This window comes from Vanessa atalanta, chromosome 22, assembly GCF_905147765.1.
Source record: "Vanessa atalanta chromosome 22, ilVanAtal1.2, whole genome shotgun sequence".
Taxonomy (NCBI): domain Eukaryota; kingdom Metazoa; phylum Arthropoda; class Insecta; order Lepidoptera; family Nymphalidae; genus Vanessa; species Vanessa atalanta.
In genome coordinates this window covers 7,063,083-7,082,181 of record NC_061892.1, presented here as the reverse complement: position 1 = coordinate 7,082,181, position 19,099 = coordinate 7,063,083, and the positions used below count along the sequence as shown (strand labels likewise).

At 32.2% G+C, this 19,099-nt stretch overlaps 1 protein-coding gene across 1 annotated transcript in view; it reads right to left on the bottom strand.

Annotated features, from left to right (window-relative positions):
• The window catches only part of LOC125072841 (plectin-like), a 53,832-nt gene extending 34,782 nt beyond the window's left edge, over nucleotides 1-19,050 (bottom strand). Inside the window, exon 1 of the mRNA XM_047683561.1 lies at nucleotides 18,792-19,050. Coding sequence (XP_047539517.1) covers nucleotides 18,792-18,914 — 123 coding nt within the window. The 5' untranslated portion in view covers nucleotides 18,915-19,050. The remainder of the gene's footprint in view (nucleotides 1-18,791) is intronic.
• Nucleotides 19,051-19,099: the final 49 nt, after the last annotated feature.

Genomic DNA, 19,099 nt, shown 5'->3' with positions numbered 1-19,099 from the left:
ATCGATATTGTTTTGAGACGAAAGTTATTCCTAAATTTGGCAAACGATAATTATGTACCTATTCAGATAGAGACAAATCGAATAGAATGATATTATTATATATAAACAAATGATTTGTATAGAAAAAATATATATTTATTTATTTTCATACGTTTTCTTATGAGGGACATGCAGCTGACGGTTACACCCGATGGTACGTGTCGATACGGTTTAAGATGAAAAACGCTTAAAGGGCGCGGCTACGTTATATCAACAAGATCCTGCAAACTCTCCGATCCGTGCCGAATAAGGCCGTCGCAGTGGTTTTAGTAGGTAACATTCCCATAGCCATAACACATTATCTGGTTTCCAGAAGAATCTTTCCACGGCGTAAAAAAATTGCACAAAAGGTGCTTATGTTTGAGCATTAGAAGAACTTCTTCAGCGAAAATAAAAATAGTTTTTAAATCCATTCAAATTATTAATTAATTACAGGCAACTTCAACTTCAAGTCTGTGATATCATAAAAATTTACTTTCACAATTTTTCATAACGCGCAAGAAGATTGGCTTATGAAGACCAAAAAACACAGACGCCGGAAGTTAGCCATTTCCATCAGAAATAAGAAAACAAGGCGTTTGCTTAGGATGTCGATGACGTAGGGGTAGAGACCCTTCTGACGTCTGATGGTCCAATAACAAATGAAAGAGGGATAAAATGAGTCAAAAGCATAATCTTATCTTTCGATTACCGGCTTACAAATAAAAAATATATTTTCAAATTGATCTATACTCTTTAAAAAAATAAAAGCTATGAAATACTCGAAGGCTCAGATAAGCACTTTTTTCTTATAACGAGATGAGATTATACTATTTAAAGTTCAGAAAATGCATGCTTGCTAGACCAAAAATAAAATCTTATTTATTTTTCTCAAATTAAGTATGTGTTCTAGTACAATATACAATTAAATTTTATCGTATATAAATATTCCAGGTGTAATAAACTTCATCCAGGAAGAGGCAAAATAAAAAAATATCAGAATCTTATTATAGAAACGAAGAGGAAGGATGTATCGATTTGCGGATTCGGAAACTGGGTGTTTAAAGTGCTGAGTCTGGATGTTCCTATTCTATGCTACTGGTAAAAACCACATAACAGTGATAAGAATATATTGAGTAACTTGACAAACTATGCCATTACTTAAATTAATTGCATGAACAAGAGTCAAATTACGAGAAAAATTTGCTCTTAAATACGTATGTAAGGGCAAATTTTGACCTTACACTTTTATGCAAAAGTATTCGTTTGGATAGATAAGAAAATTAATTTTGCCTTAAGTTATAAAGCTTCCTTAAGGTGTAAAGATTATCTAATACAAATAAAAATTATGATTAACAAGATACTAGTCTGTTCGGAACGTATAGTGCACAAGTAGGCTATCCGTCACTCTCATACGGAAACTTCGACATTACTGTCAGGAAATCCGGCACTGGACTAATCTTGGGAACTAAGATGTTATGTATGTGAGGCCACATTTGTTAGTCACTAGACCAAAGAATCAAACAAATAATTTCTATTTATAATAACAGTAGACGAAATAAACGTCTAGAGTTCCAAACGCCAGACATGTCCGATCAGCTGGACTGTTTGAATCAAAATATATTTAGTCTATGTTCATAATAGATATAACTATATTTATCGCATTGCCCGTGCATGAATCACGAGTTTATTTTAAACATTCTTCGATAGCGCTTCATTTTAGAGTGTTTATTGATCGAACGTGCTACATTCGCGTGGACGTTGTGAAGATTTATGTCCTTTTGGAACTATTTCATACAAAACCGATGTAAAATATTCTAGCAAACTGAAATATATTCTGAAGATGATGACAATAGTGTTTGTATTTAAAATGTGATAAATGATATACGATATATGAAAAAAATTGCAAAAGGTTGTTTTTTCCATTCGAAAGATTTGGTAGATAGGTCGTTTTGCTTTTATCGGTTAATTCGATATCATCTAAGTACTTTCAATTATTTAATTTGGCAACAGCTTTGCATTATGATGTAGCTTACGTCCATCTAGTGACGAAAAAGTTGTTGGTGCAGCAGTGAAGAAAATATTCAGTAGCAAACGTGCATGCATTGGATATCCTGGCTTATATGCTCCAAGCCCTCGGGTAACTTTTTACCTGAGAGAAAAGGCTTATGTCCAATTAACTTAAAGTTCAGTTGACATAAAAAAGAGTCTGAAAAAAACGGAATTACAGGTAATATATTTAAAAAAAAATGTGTCACGATGTTTTATTGACAGATGATTAATTTTAGTATGAGTGTGTAAACTTCATAGCAATGACAACTTAATTTTTATACTTCCATAAATTTGTTTATACAGAGACGCTTTCGTTTATAATATAATATGTATGTATATCGATCGAACGTCGATATTCAAGGCCTTATGTATTATGCTTTAAATTACCAAGCAATAAAAATGTCAACTAAAGATCGTCTCATCGGTAGTGAATATGAATTTTAAGGTTGGTGAGACTATTATTTAAATTTATTTAAGAAAGACAGACATGCTAATAGGACCACTTTAAAACTATTCTGTAAGACTAAAACTCAACACTCACACACACTCACCGCAGAACACGAGCCCGTGATGTCAGAATGTGTTAAGCGACAGTGACTATAATAATTATAAAAAACGTATCAAAATGGCGTATAGTAATTTGGTCGTCAACAGTTCACTAATGAGATACATAGTGAGTTCTTACATTGCATTGCTAATGATGAGTGAATACCTGTGCTGCACCACCAACCACTTCCAACTGACGGTAAGTGATTATCATTGCCCATAGACATTAGCACTCTGCATCACCAACCTTGGGAACTAAGATGTTACGTCCCTTGTGCCTGTAGTTACACTAGCTCACTCACCATTTAAACGGGAATACAACAATACTGCTGCTTGACGGTAGATTATAATATGATGAGTGGGTGATATATATAATACTTTAGCCACACCGGCTCATTTCAAAGACTACATATGCAGAAGTGACAATATAATACACAGATGTGAGAGCACCATACATAGTTATCTTTATTTTATAATTCTCACATTAATTTATGGAACGGCAATCCTATGTGACTGTGGACACATTAAGACCAAATGATCTGACACGTGTACGAGGCACAAGATTGTGGAATTGCCAAATTCCGAGACGACAGGACCGATAACAGTATGTTTATCGAAATAAGTATATATACGTTGAATCAAGGATTTCCTCCTTTTGTTTTCGTCGGTTAAAAAATACAGACTTAATTATTGTATTCAATATTCACCAAAGCATGAAGACACAAAACCGTTATTAAAAAAAATGAAAAACGAAAAGCGATACTTTCAAAAGATATATTGTAGATCAATAATAAAACACCATACCAAAATTTAACATCCAAGCCCACAGTCAAAACGCCGTACCAGCTGAAAAAAGGCGAACGTAATATAATCGCATCGAGACACAGAGCAATTCAATTAAACCAAGCGCTTTGAGGGTTCGGACGTGCTCTTTTTTAATGATAGACGAGTTATGCGTCGATGTTATATGTAATATATTATTTATTCAATAGTAATTATCAAAAGTAGACTCTTATGTCGTTTTGAAGTTTATGTATATTACCTGTTCGAAATTTAAAAAATTATAAAAAATATAATAATAACACAGGTCATTCGTAAAATACTAACTCACGGTGATACTCCATTTTGATGCTTATATCTTTAAATTTAACGATTATTTTAATCAAAATCGCATAATACTTTCTGACATTTAGACATTGTTCATAATAGTTCTCCTATTGTGACTTTGTAACACAGATGATATATTAAAAAATATACTTACTATTCAATACAAAAAATACATACTACATTAAAATCAACGAACATTAATTCAACATTCAACAATTTCATTACATATTATTTTTAATACATTACACATAATAAATTACAAATTTTAAAACATCTGATAGATTTTATTTATAGATATCTATAGGCCTGTGACCTAAATTTACGAATAGTGTTTTAAAATAGTACAGATACCGTTTTTATCGATTTTACCAGAAAGTATGCTCAAATACTCGTCCACCGTTATCACGGCCAATTGCTAAGATCCATTAAATGATTCCCTCAATTTGTATTCACAGAAAACACGTGTATTCGATGAATAATTATCTTTTTTTTTTTATCTTTTTCAAAATATTATACATGTAGAGGCTTGGAATTAATTTAATTATATTTAATAGATTACGTACGCATCTAGTTTTTGTACTTCACTACGTAAATTGATTTAAAAAAGTTTTTTTTATGAACATAGAAAGATTTAAAAGATAATTGCATCCTATGTCAGTTTTCAAAATCTTGTTACAAAATAACACGTAAATCTTAACCGATGATTCGAGTTCAAACCCGGACGAGCACCACTGAATTTTCCTGTGTGTGATTGGTGAATCTGTCATGTGTATCCATCGAACCTCATTGGAATAGTGTGGTGGTGCAAGCTTTAAACCTTTTCCTCAAAAAGGAGAGGTCTACCACGTAAAGTGGAGAGTATGTGGTACTCGGTGCCTAGGACAACTAGCGCACGATTACATCGGAATTCCATCTAAATACTAGATATTCCCCGTCCATTCGGCAGGCTCACGGGAGCACTTTCGCATACTATCGTTACACTGACGGTCGGCACGCCTATGCCTCCAGTTCCTAGGGGATGACCCCTCCCGGGGTACTGAGAATCTCTATAGTCGCTGAGGCACCCACAGTGGCGAGAGGAGAAGGTGTGCGTAGTGTTTTTAGCTCCTCCTCGGTCTTCTTCGGCGGAGTCTGCAGCGGCGAAATATGCTGATCCTAAACGATATCAGATTCTATCCGATTTTTTTTTTGTAAAATATATGCTAGTATCCGAGGCGTGCAAACAATAACTTCAATTGGTTGAGACTTTGAAACGAAAAAAAAGCTGTGTTGTAAATTACTTATAAATTCTACACTTATAATATCAATAAAGATTAAAAAATACAATCAACATTCTGAAATTTATTCATACGCAAAGTATATCAATTAATTTGGAATGTATAAATAAACAAACAAGCAAAATTAATAAACGCAATTTATCAAATATTGCTTGCTCGAACCTCAGAAGCGTATCTATCAACAAGGATTATAGCTTTTATTATTTTTTTATGACAAAGACTCGGGAAGCTAGCGAATCGAATTGAAATTTTTACTAATGAGGAATATTATAATAATTACTACACAGACTATAAAAATGATGCATATTTGAATCACAGCCCCAAATTTTGTGGTGTGCCTCGATCTGGAGTCTCCTGCCTTCTGTGTTACATGCCCACATTACGTGTGACCTATGCATAAATTTATTAAAGTTCGTTCTCGACATCGATCACTATTTTATGGTCTATAGATCATCGATAGCACTGCACTTTGCTCGCTACGGATTAAAACAGGGTCATCCACGATTTCTACTTGGAATCTTGAAGATATATAAGGATGCTGAATCTCCAGCCCGGGGCGCCTAGTTGTTTTTTTTTTAATTTAATTTAGAACATCCACGGGCTCACAGTTTCCCGTGCCTTTTTTACATTCAACTTTTACACATTTTGGCGTTTTATATTTTATATTTTTACTGAACATCAGCAGATCTTCGCTAGGTGGTTAAGATGGGCCCTGTTTTAAAAGGTAGAAGTGATATAGTTAAATATGATTTCAATTAGCTAGCTTTCGACTAACTGACTAGCTTTAACCACTCCCGGTCCTGTATTTTAATACCGAGTCGTACCAGTAAAAAGTCATTGGGTTTATCTGACGGTATTTTTCATCTTATAATAAAATGACCAGGGCTTATAAATATGTTTCCTATTTTCAATTGAGTACTCGAAGGTACATTTTTGAATGACATCAGCACTAAATACAACTATTATTAAAACCCAAAAGCTTGAAGTAAAGTGTTGCGAGTACAGCTTTTATATTACTAAATGAGTTTTAAGTGCTCATAACATTATTATGATTGATTGTTTCGATATTGCTCACATTGTTTGCCAAAGAATGTACGCGTCACTGGCAAGTATTCAACGCGTCTTTTCCATGATTTTTCGAACAGCAATCTTGCGGGAACGTGTCGAGTATTCCTCGATAAATAACATAACAACATATTTAATTATTGTTAATTATATACAAATCTTTATTCGGGTTTGTTATTGTTTATAATAGAATTATGATATTCACGAAATATAATACCGATTCAAGCTAATACCCACGTAGGATCGGTGGGTTATTATTGTATTAATTATATTAATAAAATGTTATCTCTTAAATATTTTGTTATCTCTATATACTTCGCATCACATACGTTACTTGATGGTAAGGCTTTGAGCTAGCCCATCTGGGTAGGTACCACCCACTCATCTGCCCAAACCAAACAGGATTACCCAGTATTGTTGTGTTCTGATTTGAAGGGTGAATGAGCCAGTGTAACTACAGGCACAAGGAACATAACATCGTAGTTCCCAAGGTTCTAAGGATCTTAGAATAAATATGATTTCTTACAACGCCATCGTTATTGCTTAACATCAGGTGACCCATATGCTCGTCCGCTACCTATGTCATAAAAAAATACGTACCTATATATTAAATTTTATATTAAGCCGATTCTTTCGTTAATCATGACGTAGGTCGTGAGAGAATTTCTTAGTACGCTGTCAATGTTAATATGAGTTCCTGATATGAAATTAGTGCAAGTTCTTTGTGGAATTTCTTGTAGATGTCATTAGATGCGTGACTTTCATATTTGGAGTCAATAAATTAACCCAGAGTTATGTTACACACAGTTAAGTTACAAAGTACTTGGTGGCAGGGGTATGTGCCCAGGTATATCCCTCCGCCAAATAGTAATACTCCGGATCAAACTCAGACGAATATTCACGTGCTCTATTAATGTTTATCATTCATCTTATGCTTGACAGTGACGGAAAACATCGTGAGGAAACCTACACTGACCCGCATTGGTGCGTCGTGGAGCAGGAAGCTCCCAAAGGAGGTATTGTGGACTATTACTCTACTTACTTACCTGATGTGAACTTCACACATGAAACAGTTTAATTTTACAGGCAAAAGCCACTCCACACCACGTGGCCCATTTGTACATACATATGTATAATGCTACCGAAAATAAATGTTAAATTTAACCCTCCGTGATTAGACAAATGAATTCATTAATAATTGACGAAGTGATCGAGTTTTCTTGAAGTTTTCACGGAGGCGCTTTGGGCTGATCGATTAATCGATGATTCGAACTGTCTGGACAGAGTTATCATAAAATCGACTACCGAAAAAGTGAAAACTTTTTGAATTCTTTTTATTTAACCTATTGTTGATTTAATTACGGATTCATTTTTAATTTTCATTTTTTTTTTTTAATAATATTGTGCAGCCATTTTTAAGCCTCTTTGGACTGATCGAATACCCATTTATTAAAAAATTGTCAATATATTTGCTTAGAGATGCTTGGCTTTCGATTTGAAATGGCCTTCGTGTTATCATCTCAGAAGCCATTAGTTTTATAATATCATTTACAAACAAACGTTCCTTAACGATTTTTCTAATTGGATATTATTTTAAATAAATATAATATGAAGCATACATTACCTTTTAAGACATATTCGTTATATTATTAAAGGTTCCAGCAGTGTAGATTATAGCCCGTCTCAACCCGTGGGTGTCGTAAGAGCTAAAAGATTTTTTGTGTTTACCAAATCCATGATTACCGTGAGCACTCAGTGTGTCAACTCGTTTGTTGTAAGGAAACCAAGCCACTAGCAAAACCATTCCCAAGTAGGGTCGGAGTCAAGAGGCCGTAAAAGTCAACCAAACATTTTTCTTGCAATTTTCTGTATAAAAATTGTACGCTGTTATTATTGGTTTGAGATTAAAATACTTCGTCACAGTTTGACCGATCACTATGATATTTGAATCTACGATATCAGGATAACTGCTGAGTTATGTTCGTATATAAGACACATGGTGCCGACTTATAAATAAGATAAGGGTTTATTATATCAGCTTAATAAATATTTCGTGAGTATAACCTTAATATATGTTAAATATATTAATCACTGAGTCGGAAATATTCAATGAATGAGAACAAAATGTTTCTGGGAATTCCGATGTTGGTAGTGAAGGCCTTGAAGGATCTATTCATTCTATACTGTTCTGCTCGCTTTGCTGAACGAATGAAAAACTTTAGAAATAATTGTTTTTATAATAAAACTAGCTACTTCGTACTGTTGCAGTTGCTTATCAGCATAAAATATACTACGGAATGTCTTACAACGTTCACAGTGATTTCCAAGATACGAGGGTAAATTCGTCAAAATTTAATTATCCGTTTATAAACTACCAAATCAAAATATATGATCCTTTAGAATAAAATTATTTACATATATTTCTTATTTAAATCAGACTATATTATTTTGTATACAAGTTGAATTCACCTGGGAAAGTTTACGTAATCCCAAAAGATACGATACAATTGAAACGGGAAAGCAATTTATTTTCTATAGTACGTGGGCTCCCTAAGGTTCGGTCTGACCCTTCACAGTGAGTTGGTTTCATTAAAAAATATAAATAGGTTAATGTGTTAAATACATAATGGGCTTTTCTTTTTGAAAATGGAACAGATATTTTATTAATCTCTTAATATTAGCTATTTGTTTTATTTATTCACGAAAAGCAAAGATTTGTGAATATACAGCCTATAATATATTTGTTTCAAATCATATTTGACTTTTTGTTTTGAAATTTACGTCATCACAATATCGAGTATTTTTATACAATTTTATTTTCAATCTTGTATTTTTAAGGAATTATACTTTTGAAATTAGTTTTAGTGAAAGAGAAAATTTCTGAATAAAGTTCTATAAAAAACACTTTTGTGGTTTCTGAATACAGATTTATTTTAAAAGTAGGCGTAATGTGATAAAGGACGCGTCAAAACTCAATATCTCATTAGTGATTCAAAACATTTAGCAAAAGCCAATCAACAGGTGCTTTACAATCACGAGCGGTTTCCGAACGCTACCTGTCACGCCTTGATGCTGGCTTCGCGCCAAAACTGACAGCCGTAATGGTGGATAACCACAGATTAAGTAAAGGCAACTGCCAAGCAAGTTACAGAATACACTTGATAAACATAGACACATACTAACGACTGTATTTATATTTCATTTAAGAAATAAAGTGCGTATTACTAGTACTCATGACACAAAATAGCTTATTCCAATCAGAGAGGAGATGTAACGGCAAATGAACAACTTACATTGAATTGACATGATATAATTGGTCGAGATCTTGTATAATCTATGCATTTATTATACATTCGTGAAAGAATAGCATTTTTAATTTCGATCTAGTTACTATCAGAAATTTAGACATAAAATGTAATTAGTAAAAGACGTAGCGTTGTATTATACTTATTGTACTTATTGTAGCATACAATATAACATTGCTATTAGAAATTCGTAAGGAATATGTAAATACGACCTTGAAATTTTTACTCTCAGTGAGCTTAAAGGCCTTCAGTTAATTAAGTGTAAGGAGAAACCTTAAAAATTAAGACGACATCTAGATCTTAAGATTTCATCTTTAATAGAAAATTTTATTTAACTTTTTCTGTCAAGCGACATTTTTTTTAGGTACCACCCACTGATCAGATATTCTACCGCCAAATAACAGTACTCTATATTGTTGTGTTCCGGTTAAAAGGGTGAGCGAGCCAGTGTAATCACAGGCACGAGGGACATAACATTTTAGTTCCCAACGTTAGTGGCGCATAGGTGATGTAAGGAATGGTTAATATTTCTTACAGTGCCTTTGTCTACGGGCAGTGGTGACCACTTACCATCAGGTGGCCCATATGCTTGTCCGCCAACCAATGAAATAAAAAAAAATGTATTTTCTTTTTATTCACGTAACGCTGTAACAAGACGTACATTTGCATAATTGTATATGCTTACGTATACAGTGCTCTGCTGAAATGAAGAGGCACTAACTCACCGTAATTAGGCGTGAGAGAGGGGTGAAATTACTCTGTAATTGAGGTTTTTCTAGTTGACTTGTATTTACGATTATTACTATCATTTATAACAGATTGTAATTTGACTATTAAAATATTTTTTATTTTTCTGAACGAGTTTATACAGACTGACTGATTACTAATCCTTCATGTTCCATTTATCGAGAATGTTTATTAGAGACTACTAGCTTCTACTGGCAGTCTCGCTCATAAGTGGTAGGTGGAGGGGGGCGTCGCATTTATAAGTACTACTAAAGGCTAATGATATAGTAATTAATAGATATAGTTACAAGGAGGAGCAGCTGGTTTTTTTAAAAACTCTTATTAGCGTTGTGTATATTGATTATTATTTGTAGGCGACAAAATACGCCACAGTATTCTTTTTAGAATATTTCTTAAAATTTAAGTCGAGAACAAATGCTATCAATCGGTAGCAAAGACTAACCAGTGATTATGGTTACACTTTAAGAAGCCTTTGTCACTCTATGTGCCATCTTAAGAAACACTGACTTCTTGTTTCACCCATACATCTACAGCTTTCATTTGCTCTGGCTTTGAATTTCAAGCCCAAAACTCGGCGCTCAATTGCGGAAAAAACTTTTTTGCATTTTTTATCCATTGCTATTTTAATATGAAAAGCTTTAAAAGTTACATTTCGTTAATGTCCCACTGTTAGGCACGGGACTCCTATATTTAGAATAATACCGTCCCACTGTTCTCCGCTTGACCGGATAAACTCACTATCTTCAGTGACTTATTTAATCCTCAATTTTCATTTTGTTGTCTTTTGTATCTATATATTATCTGTACACGGCTTTATTACAGTTTTAATTTATACTCTATGGTCGGCCATAAGAGGATAAAAACCAAATAAATTTGACACCAAATTGACGCGATGTCATTGGTAAAGCTTGATTAATCTATGATATTCACTATGGATTTGTGAAAAAATTGACGAACGTCGACGAAATTGTTATCTTAATTTTGGAAGTAAAATTAAAGTTGATATAAGTTAAGTGTAAATAAAGATATATTAATCAAAGATTCTTAGTAGTGCACAAATTATAGGGAGTTATTAGCAAATCGCATAAAATACGTAAATCAGAGGTTTGTTTATATTTTTTTCTACTTTCATTGGAATAGTCTTGGATAATTTTTTTTCAAAGGTGACTTATTCGACAAAAACGAAGTCACAGCAATAACCTAGTTGCATGTACATGTTATAAAAGGCCCAGCCATCGACCGTTAAATGGTGTTGCATAAAAAATATAAATGGAAGCCTACAAGTGCTGCAAGGAATGATCGCCGGCGTGCTATTAAATAATTCTTACCCGACAGCTGTAATAGGACTCATTACGTACAATTTCATAGAATGTTTCATTAAATCTGATTTATTAATTCTCTAATGAAGATGTTCTTGCTCGATTACATGCACATGTTTAAGTATTACACGTTGGAATATGTTAACCTTTACAATATTTAGTCTTACATCTTAAAAACCTTCACAACATCCGTTTTTTTTTCCAGTTTTCTTTTTTATCTATATTTGATAAAGAATAAATAATTAATAATAAATAATTGTTTACTAAGTTATAATGAGTTCTTATTAAAAGATCGGCTTAAAAATATTTTTTTAATCTGTAATAATTTCACAGTTAAAAAATGAATTAAATTGAAATAAAGTCATCGCCATGACATTGTTTTATGAGTACGAAATAGCTGCTATGATAGTCATTATAAATAATGTTATATTTTTTATTTATAATAGGAAGTATATGTCATACATCTATTTATAGTATTACCTCGTACCCTAATTAAATTGGTTCGCTCACCTTTTAAACCGGCACACGGCTATAAAGACGATTGCTATTTGGCGATTGAATAATTGATGACCTACCAAGAAGAAGTAGCACAAATCTGACTCTGTCTTTTAAGAGAATTCGCTTGGAATTGTTAAGGGTTTTTTATTCTATCTTTGATATGTTTCTCACGTCTCTAATAAACTCGCGTGTTTTTTTAAACTCTGCACCTTGTCTTCTCTATATTTATTTCAACTAGACCACAATGTATTAAATTTGTTTTATTAAAAAAATCTTAAGTATTTCTTACTGTGTCTATGGCAGATCTCCAATGAAATAACAGCCTTTAAATATCTATTGTTGGTTGAAAACATAGTCCGAAGTTGTAAAAAATAATACTCTGACATTTCTGTCACTTAACCGCTTAAGAAATATATGTATACTGAATTTCAAGAAAAATATGATATCTCTAAAACACCAAATTTTTATGAAAAATTATTAAGATTCACGTTTCTTATTTAACTATTTCCAATATTAAAACTAAAACTAAAATAACTGACAACATCGTTGAATGAAATGAAAATGAATTTCATTTAATTCAAATTTCGAACTCGATTACACGACGTGTCATATGAATCGACGAATCCTGAAAGCTGCGTCAACCTTTTCCTATAAAGGTGTCATTAAATCCCAGTTTGCGAGTGAGTTCCATCGACACAATGAGTTCAGTGGAGATCCAGTAATGATCCGGTTCCGTTAGCTGAATTAACAAAGAACTCGGGGGAGGCTGGCTGGTCATAATGGTAATATCTAAATTGAAATTTTCATTATACAATTTGTAAGGGTCATGGGTATGGAGACGTCTTATTAATCACCGACGTTCAGACAAATGGTAACTGTTCCGATTATATGTATTAAAATTTAATTATATATTTACATCGAGTATTAAAAAAATGTTATTTCATAAGCTTAAGTTCCGTTTTGAGTTGTATTAAAGTAATTATGGAACAATTTTAAAAGTCACAGCAGGGCTTAAGCCCTCCAAGGAGATAGTTTCCAGCTTATTCCACTGGGCTGCTCCAATGCAAGTTGGCAGTTTGGTACACGTGTGGCAGACTATCATGCAACACATACAGATTTCCTTAGATTTTTTTCCTTCGCCGTCTACAAACGAGACGATAATAAACGTAATTTAAGCACATGGAAATTCAGAAACCAAGATTTGGGTTTGATCCGTAATTTTCGGCTATGATTCAAGTGTTCATTATGTTGAATCATTTGAAGTCTGACTTAATTTTATTGGTATTTCAGTATATAACACTTGTAACTAATTAACGATTTAAATACAATATTTTACCATTACAGGTGATTTTTTTTTAATCTAATGTATCTATTATTGTTGTGTAGAGAGTTGAGTTGTGTCATAATTGAATTCTGCTGACAATTATAAATTATCTGTTAAAAAATAGAGTTAAAATACTATACAACGACTTTACTAGTTAAATCATTATCAGCCAACGTTCCAAACGTTGGCTTGGAAGTTCAAGAACGCAAAATAAAATCATCGAAGGATAGTTATTGAGCAATCTATTAAAAAAGCCATTTTGGCTCCATTCGCTAAAAAGAACTAGATCTTGATTCAAAACTAGGCCTTCTGTCTAGACATCACGAAATTGGCATCAAGTACATTCTTCCAAGGCTTCGTGCCAAGCGTGGAACTTTAATATTATTTAACGCCCATCGCCAACCTTATTGAACTTCAGCCAAAATGAAATTGGCAAGAGATTCTTAAATCAACAAAGGATACCGAGGGAAAACATGTTGAAACATGTCCTTAATAAATAGCTCGTAAAATGTACATAAAATAAGTGATTCATACGCGATCACGCACTTTGTATAATTGCACATAAATATTTGGAATCGTATTAATAGGCTATTTGAAACAATAGCCAAATATGTAAGACGTATTTTCACAGTAAATTTGACGCGGCTCGCATAGAATCCGCATAGTTTTGTTAAGTTCATAAATATGTGCCTAATGAACATTTCATTAGCTTATTCTTACAATAAAATTTGACATATTACATTTATTTAAATATATATATATAGCAAGTTGGCTTTTACTTTAACTCCAACCTCTCTTTTAAGGTAAAGGCTTGAAGCTTATTCCAAAACTCTCTTCCACTGCAAGCATACAAATTTTCTCATGTTTTCCTTCAAGCCAGAATCATATTTAACATTTAACAGACAGTATTTGAGTCTAACTTAAGCAATATATGTATTCATACCATTCATCCGATCGCGATGACACTTTGTGGGTGTGTGTTTATTTCTAAATGAGTACTGTTATTATTAGGTTTTAATTATTAAAATGAGGACACACTTGAAAAAACACGAAAGAACGTAAATCAACTAGTGTAAAAATGCTTTAAAAATACGACACTCCAGTGGTTTTGGTTTTTTTTTTAAGTCCAAGTTATAATAAATATTACCCTGGATTAAAACTAACATTAAACAAAAAATCATCAAAATATGTTCTATGGTTATTCTTGTAAACTTAACGAAGGATCAGGGTTATTTCGCATTTATTGTAATAATAGATATAGACTCTTTATTTTTGTTTAGTTTATATTGACAGAACATATTAAAAGCTTTTATACTATATTTTATTAACTTCAATCTTTATATACCATTTTAATTAAAACATACAAATTACTGACGTTTCAGCTTACTGATTCATTAGCATGAAACGTTTTTAAAGTTTATTCAACGAATTTGTATGATCAATATTCGTAGACTCGTAGTACGTAATTAAAATACGTTCGGATACTCGTACAGTCAAAGGGATATACTATTTTAGAATTGTACTACTTTATTTTGTACTACTTGCTTTTTACGAATAAAATCTATTACGAATAGTTTTAATGTATTATTTTCTAATTGATATTAATAATTATATGGTTAAATTATTAGAAAATTTATAAAACAACCGTCATTAAATTAATTTCCTAAAATGAATGATTACATGTCTGGTTTAGTTGGATGAATACATTAATTTATTAGTTTTTAATTTCTTTGAATCATTAACATGAATTATTATTTAATTACACTAGAGTAGCTGAACGTTGATGATGTTTATAGTACAGTTTTACTAATTTTGTGTTTAATATATTGTATGTTCAAGCTAGTAACCTACTTTGGAACTCATAAAATATATAAATTTGGTGACGTTCAATAAAAAAGTCATTATAATCTTGGACTGAGCAATTAATTATTCGCTTAATTATATTATTAAGTTTATCAAATAATGGATACGGACGTTTATTTAAAAATAGTCATAGTAACGAAAAGCGATTCCGAATATAGAATGTGTTCTTTTTAATTTGAATTTTTTGTTGGTAGAGCTTGGTGGTATACCCATATTCAATATGCCCATATTGCAAGCCTCTCTGAGTAGTTAGTAGTTACTCATCATATTATTATAATGTACCGTCAAATAAAGCTTAGTATTTACATTGAAATGAAAAATACATAGAATCGTTTAATTAGCCACACCTTAAACATTTACTTGTGAAGCCGTTAGAGTTATTTTAAACAACAGGTATATATATTTATTATGTATTATAATGTGAAATTCATATAACAATGTTGTTATATATTCCTCTTCTATCTCTTCTGCGAAAACCATAACCCAGCGATTTTCTAGCTGACTGCGTTAATAAAATTAACTGTCTAACAATGTATGTAATGTATAACACAAACAGACACGCTTGGTATTTGTTCGCACATCACAATATAAGTTACTAGAGAATCCGATGATTTTGTTAAAGCCTATTCATATATATTTTTTTAATTAATCAATATAAAACCTTTTGGGCATGATCAATTTTTTTTTAATTTAAATTTGGAATATAGATAACTTTTATTAATTAGTGTTTTTTAAAACATATCTCATTCTAAGAACATGGGAAGGTTTGTTTAACTGTGCGATTAATAAAAATCTAAAACGATTTCCCCGTCGATGCGTTACGTAAGATTATATGATAGGAATCAATTGTTTGGACGCATTCGACTGTGTTTAAGTTCTTGGTGTGTTTGAATTTATAGATTGCGTCACTTCGATTCGCTTCACAGATCATGTTATAAAGTATATCTTAAATCTTAATCTTCTACACGCATAGGTCGCTTCGTGACGTCTATGAAAAATTACCGATATATAGAAGATTTTTTTTTGTTCAGTTTATATATAATATCTTAATCTTAACTTAGGTAACTTTATCAATGTGACCACAGAAAACCGTATGATCGTGTAACACCCCTATTACACTTGTCTATTGAATATACTCGTATCTACGCAGAACATCTACGTGTGTATTTACGTACATATGGAATGGTATTTTTAAAGTTGTAAATATAATTCAGACTTTTTAAATTTTTATTTACACAGTTAGTAGTATAGGGTAAATATATAATCTACAAACATATAAGACATAAAGCATACGTGGTAATAATAATGATTCAGTATCGAGTTAATTGAAAACAGCCATTAGATTATATTTATTCGTGGTTCTTTTGGAAATAAATATGTAATTCATTTATATTGACAGCCATGGCGTCACAATATGGCGGAAAGCCTTTTTTACTCTGATATGAATCGCATACGTGTTAAATATAATTTGTAATTATATTATATTATAACCTATAGAGAAATTACGGCTTTAAATATTATATAAAACCTCTTTTTGCTCCATCCGTTAAAGTCAGCTAATACTTTAAGGCTTTGCCTGAAAACTAAAGCAAACACCGAAGTATGAAATTGAAAAACTTGAAGATTTTAAGGAAGCAAGGACCTTTTTAAGCTTAAAGCAAATACGTGTGAAGTCGACTCGCTGAAACGCAGCCTCATTAAAAAAAGTCTTTAATATGGTAATTACAAGAAACTCAAGCTTTTTATTGAAACCCAACATCGTAAATATCTAATTATCAGTTTTTTTTCGTCATTATAACGAACATTATTATTAGGTAAAATAGTTGTCACCTGCGACTTTTTTCACGTTTGTGGGGTTTTGTCAAATTCAATTTCATCAAATTCGATTCAATGGTTTCGCATGAAACCGTAACAGACAGACAGAGTTAATTTGCATTTATAATGTTAGTAGATTATCAAATTTAATATTTTTATATATTCCTATAGCGTTCTGCTAGTATTTTATACAAAAGACACCAAAACCAATACTTATACTAAAGAAATATGTTGACAAAATCAATAATACTCATATATTACAACATCCTACGTCATTTCCCATCATAATAGAAAATCGAGAATTTGAATAAGTACATACATTTCACCTAGATATTAGCCATACAAATATAATTACGTATTAAATAAATTCAAGCTGTCTGCTTATGAATACACGCTGTATAACGAGGTAACGTTTGCAATCGTTAATAAGGATACTTCAAAAGGTTAAAAATAATAAAAAAGTTTTAACCTCTCTCAATTTCTGTACATTTTTCCGTTGTCTGTTCGTTACTCGTTAAATATAGACTTGTAAAGAACTTCAGTTATTATTTATTATTCAAAACTCATATAAGTATTTTAATCCAATTAGTGTTTTCTGTATTCGAATAAAACACATTTCCTGTTTATAACAATGAGAACCTATATAAATGATTTACAAACATAAAAAACTAAATATGTTTTTATTACTTCAAAAAATACTTTTAAAGAGATTTTTCTTTATTTCTTATTACGAAAAAAACGAGTTCTTCTACCGTAATGTTACATAGTTATTACTAATCTTTAAAATAAACCTCTTTTAAATTTTAATCCGACAATCTTCTAATTGACATCTCTATTGACACATTGGCAGAACATTTTGCACTCATTTATCAAAATCCAAAAAAAAAAAGTGTTCTACTTTTCTTCTTAGTATGGTTAACATTAACCATGTTTACTCGCCTATGATTAAAACATAGCATGAAGGATTTATTCCATAAATTATAGTTGTGACATCCATCAGCCGTTTGAGCATGTCAATTAAATTCTTGAGTCTTGTAAGCCCATTCTAAGTGACCTAATTCTTTAATCTCTTCCCAGCTTACGTAATACTTTTAATTTATTTACCGAGGACCTTTACCTCCGTTATTTGAAACTAATAGTATCATTATAACCAAAAAGGTTTTACGGTCGTTCGTATTTTTTATTACTCTCTCCGATTTTCTTTGTGAAATGACACTAATGGTGTTTGTCTTGTCTAATATTGAAAAGCGATTGTAAGACTTCAATAATAGCCTACATTAATTGTAATATAATTTTCTTTCTTTGACGTTAAACGAAATAATATCGTAAATGTGTTCTATATTTATAAATGTTTGTTTTAAATAATTTGGTAATTTTTGAAATTAAAAGCGTTAAAATTGGTCGAATAGTGTCATTCGTTTTCGTATCAACGCTGCGGTTGAAGAACGGTATAAGAGGCACATCTCGAGATCTCCCATTGACCTATGGGAGTAACATCAATGAAAGACTCCTCTCTCCAAGCATGCGTATGGCGCAGCGCGAGCGACAGGCGTAGAAATGGCTCACAAATACTATGAAAGTGTAACGCTTTGTGGGTGGTGCTCTTAGTCGGTATCGAGTATGAACGATTTAGGTCCAATATTATACTTTAAGTATCCCTAATGGTATGGCTTACTAAAATATTTTCTGAGTAAAAAGAGTAATTTTTAAATCGATCGATATTTCTTTTTAATGGTCTTAAAAATATACTTTTTCATTGACAAAAGGATGCGAAAGTAGTCAGAGATATATTCATATACAAAATGTGGATCATGAAAATCGATATAAAGACAATTTGGAACATAAAATTACTGACCTGGTTTTCTTGGTTGAGCAGCTTAAGTTGGTCATTAATAAGGCTGTATTTGGCGCTTTCTTCCTTCCTCAGCGCCCGCTCCTTCTTCAGTTCTGGGCTCCAAAAGGTCTTTATGCTGTGCATACTGGAGCCCAGCTTCTGATTCGTCAGTTCCAATTCTTTCTTGAGGTTGCCCAGCTCCCGTTGAAGGTCGGAGTTTTGGGACTGGAGCTCGCCGAGGAAGAGGGGGGGTGGTTCGCGACGGTAGTAGTCATCCTCGGGGGGCGGCGGCGGCGCGTAGGAGCGGTCGTAGTCGCGTTCGAGCGACT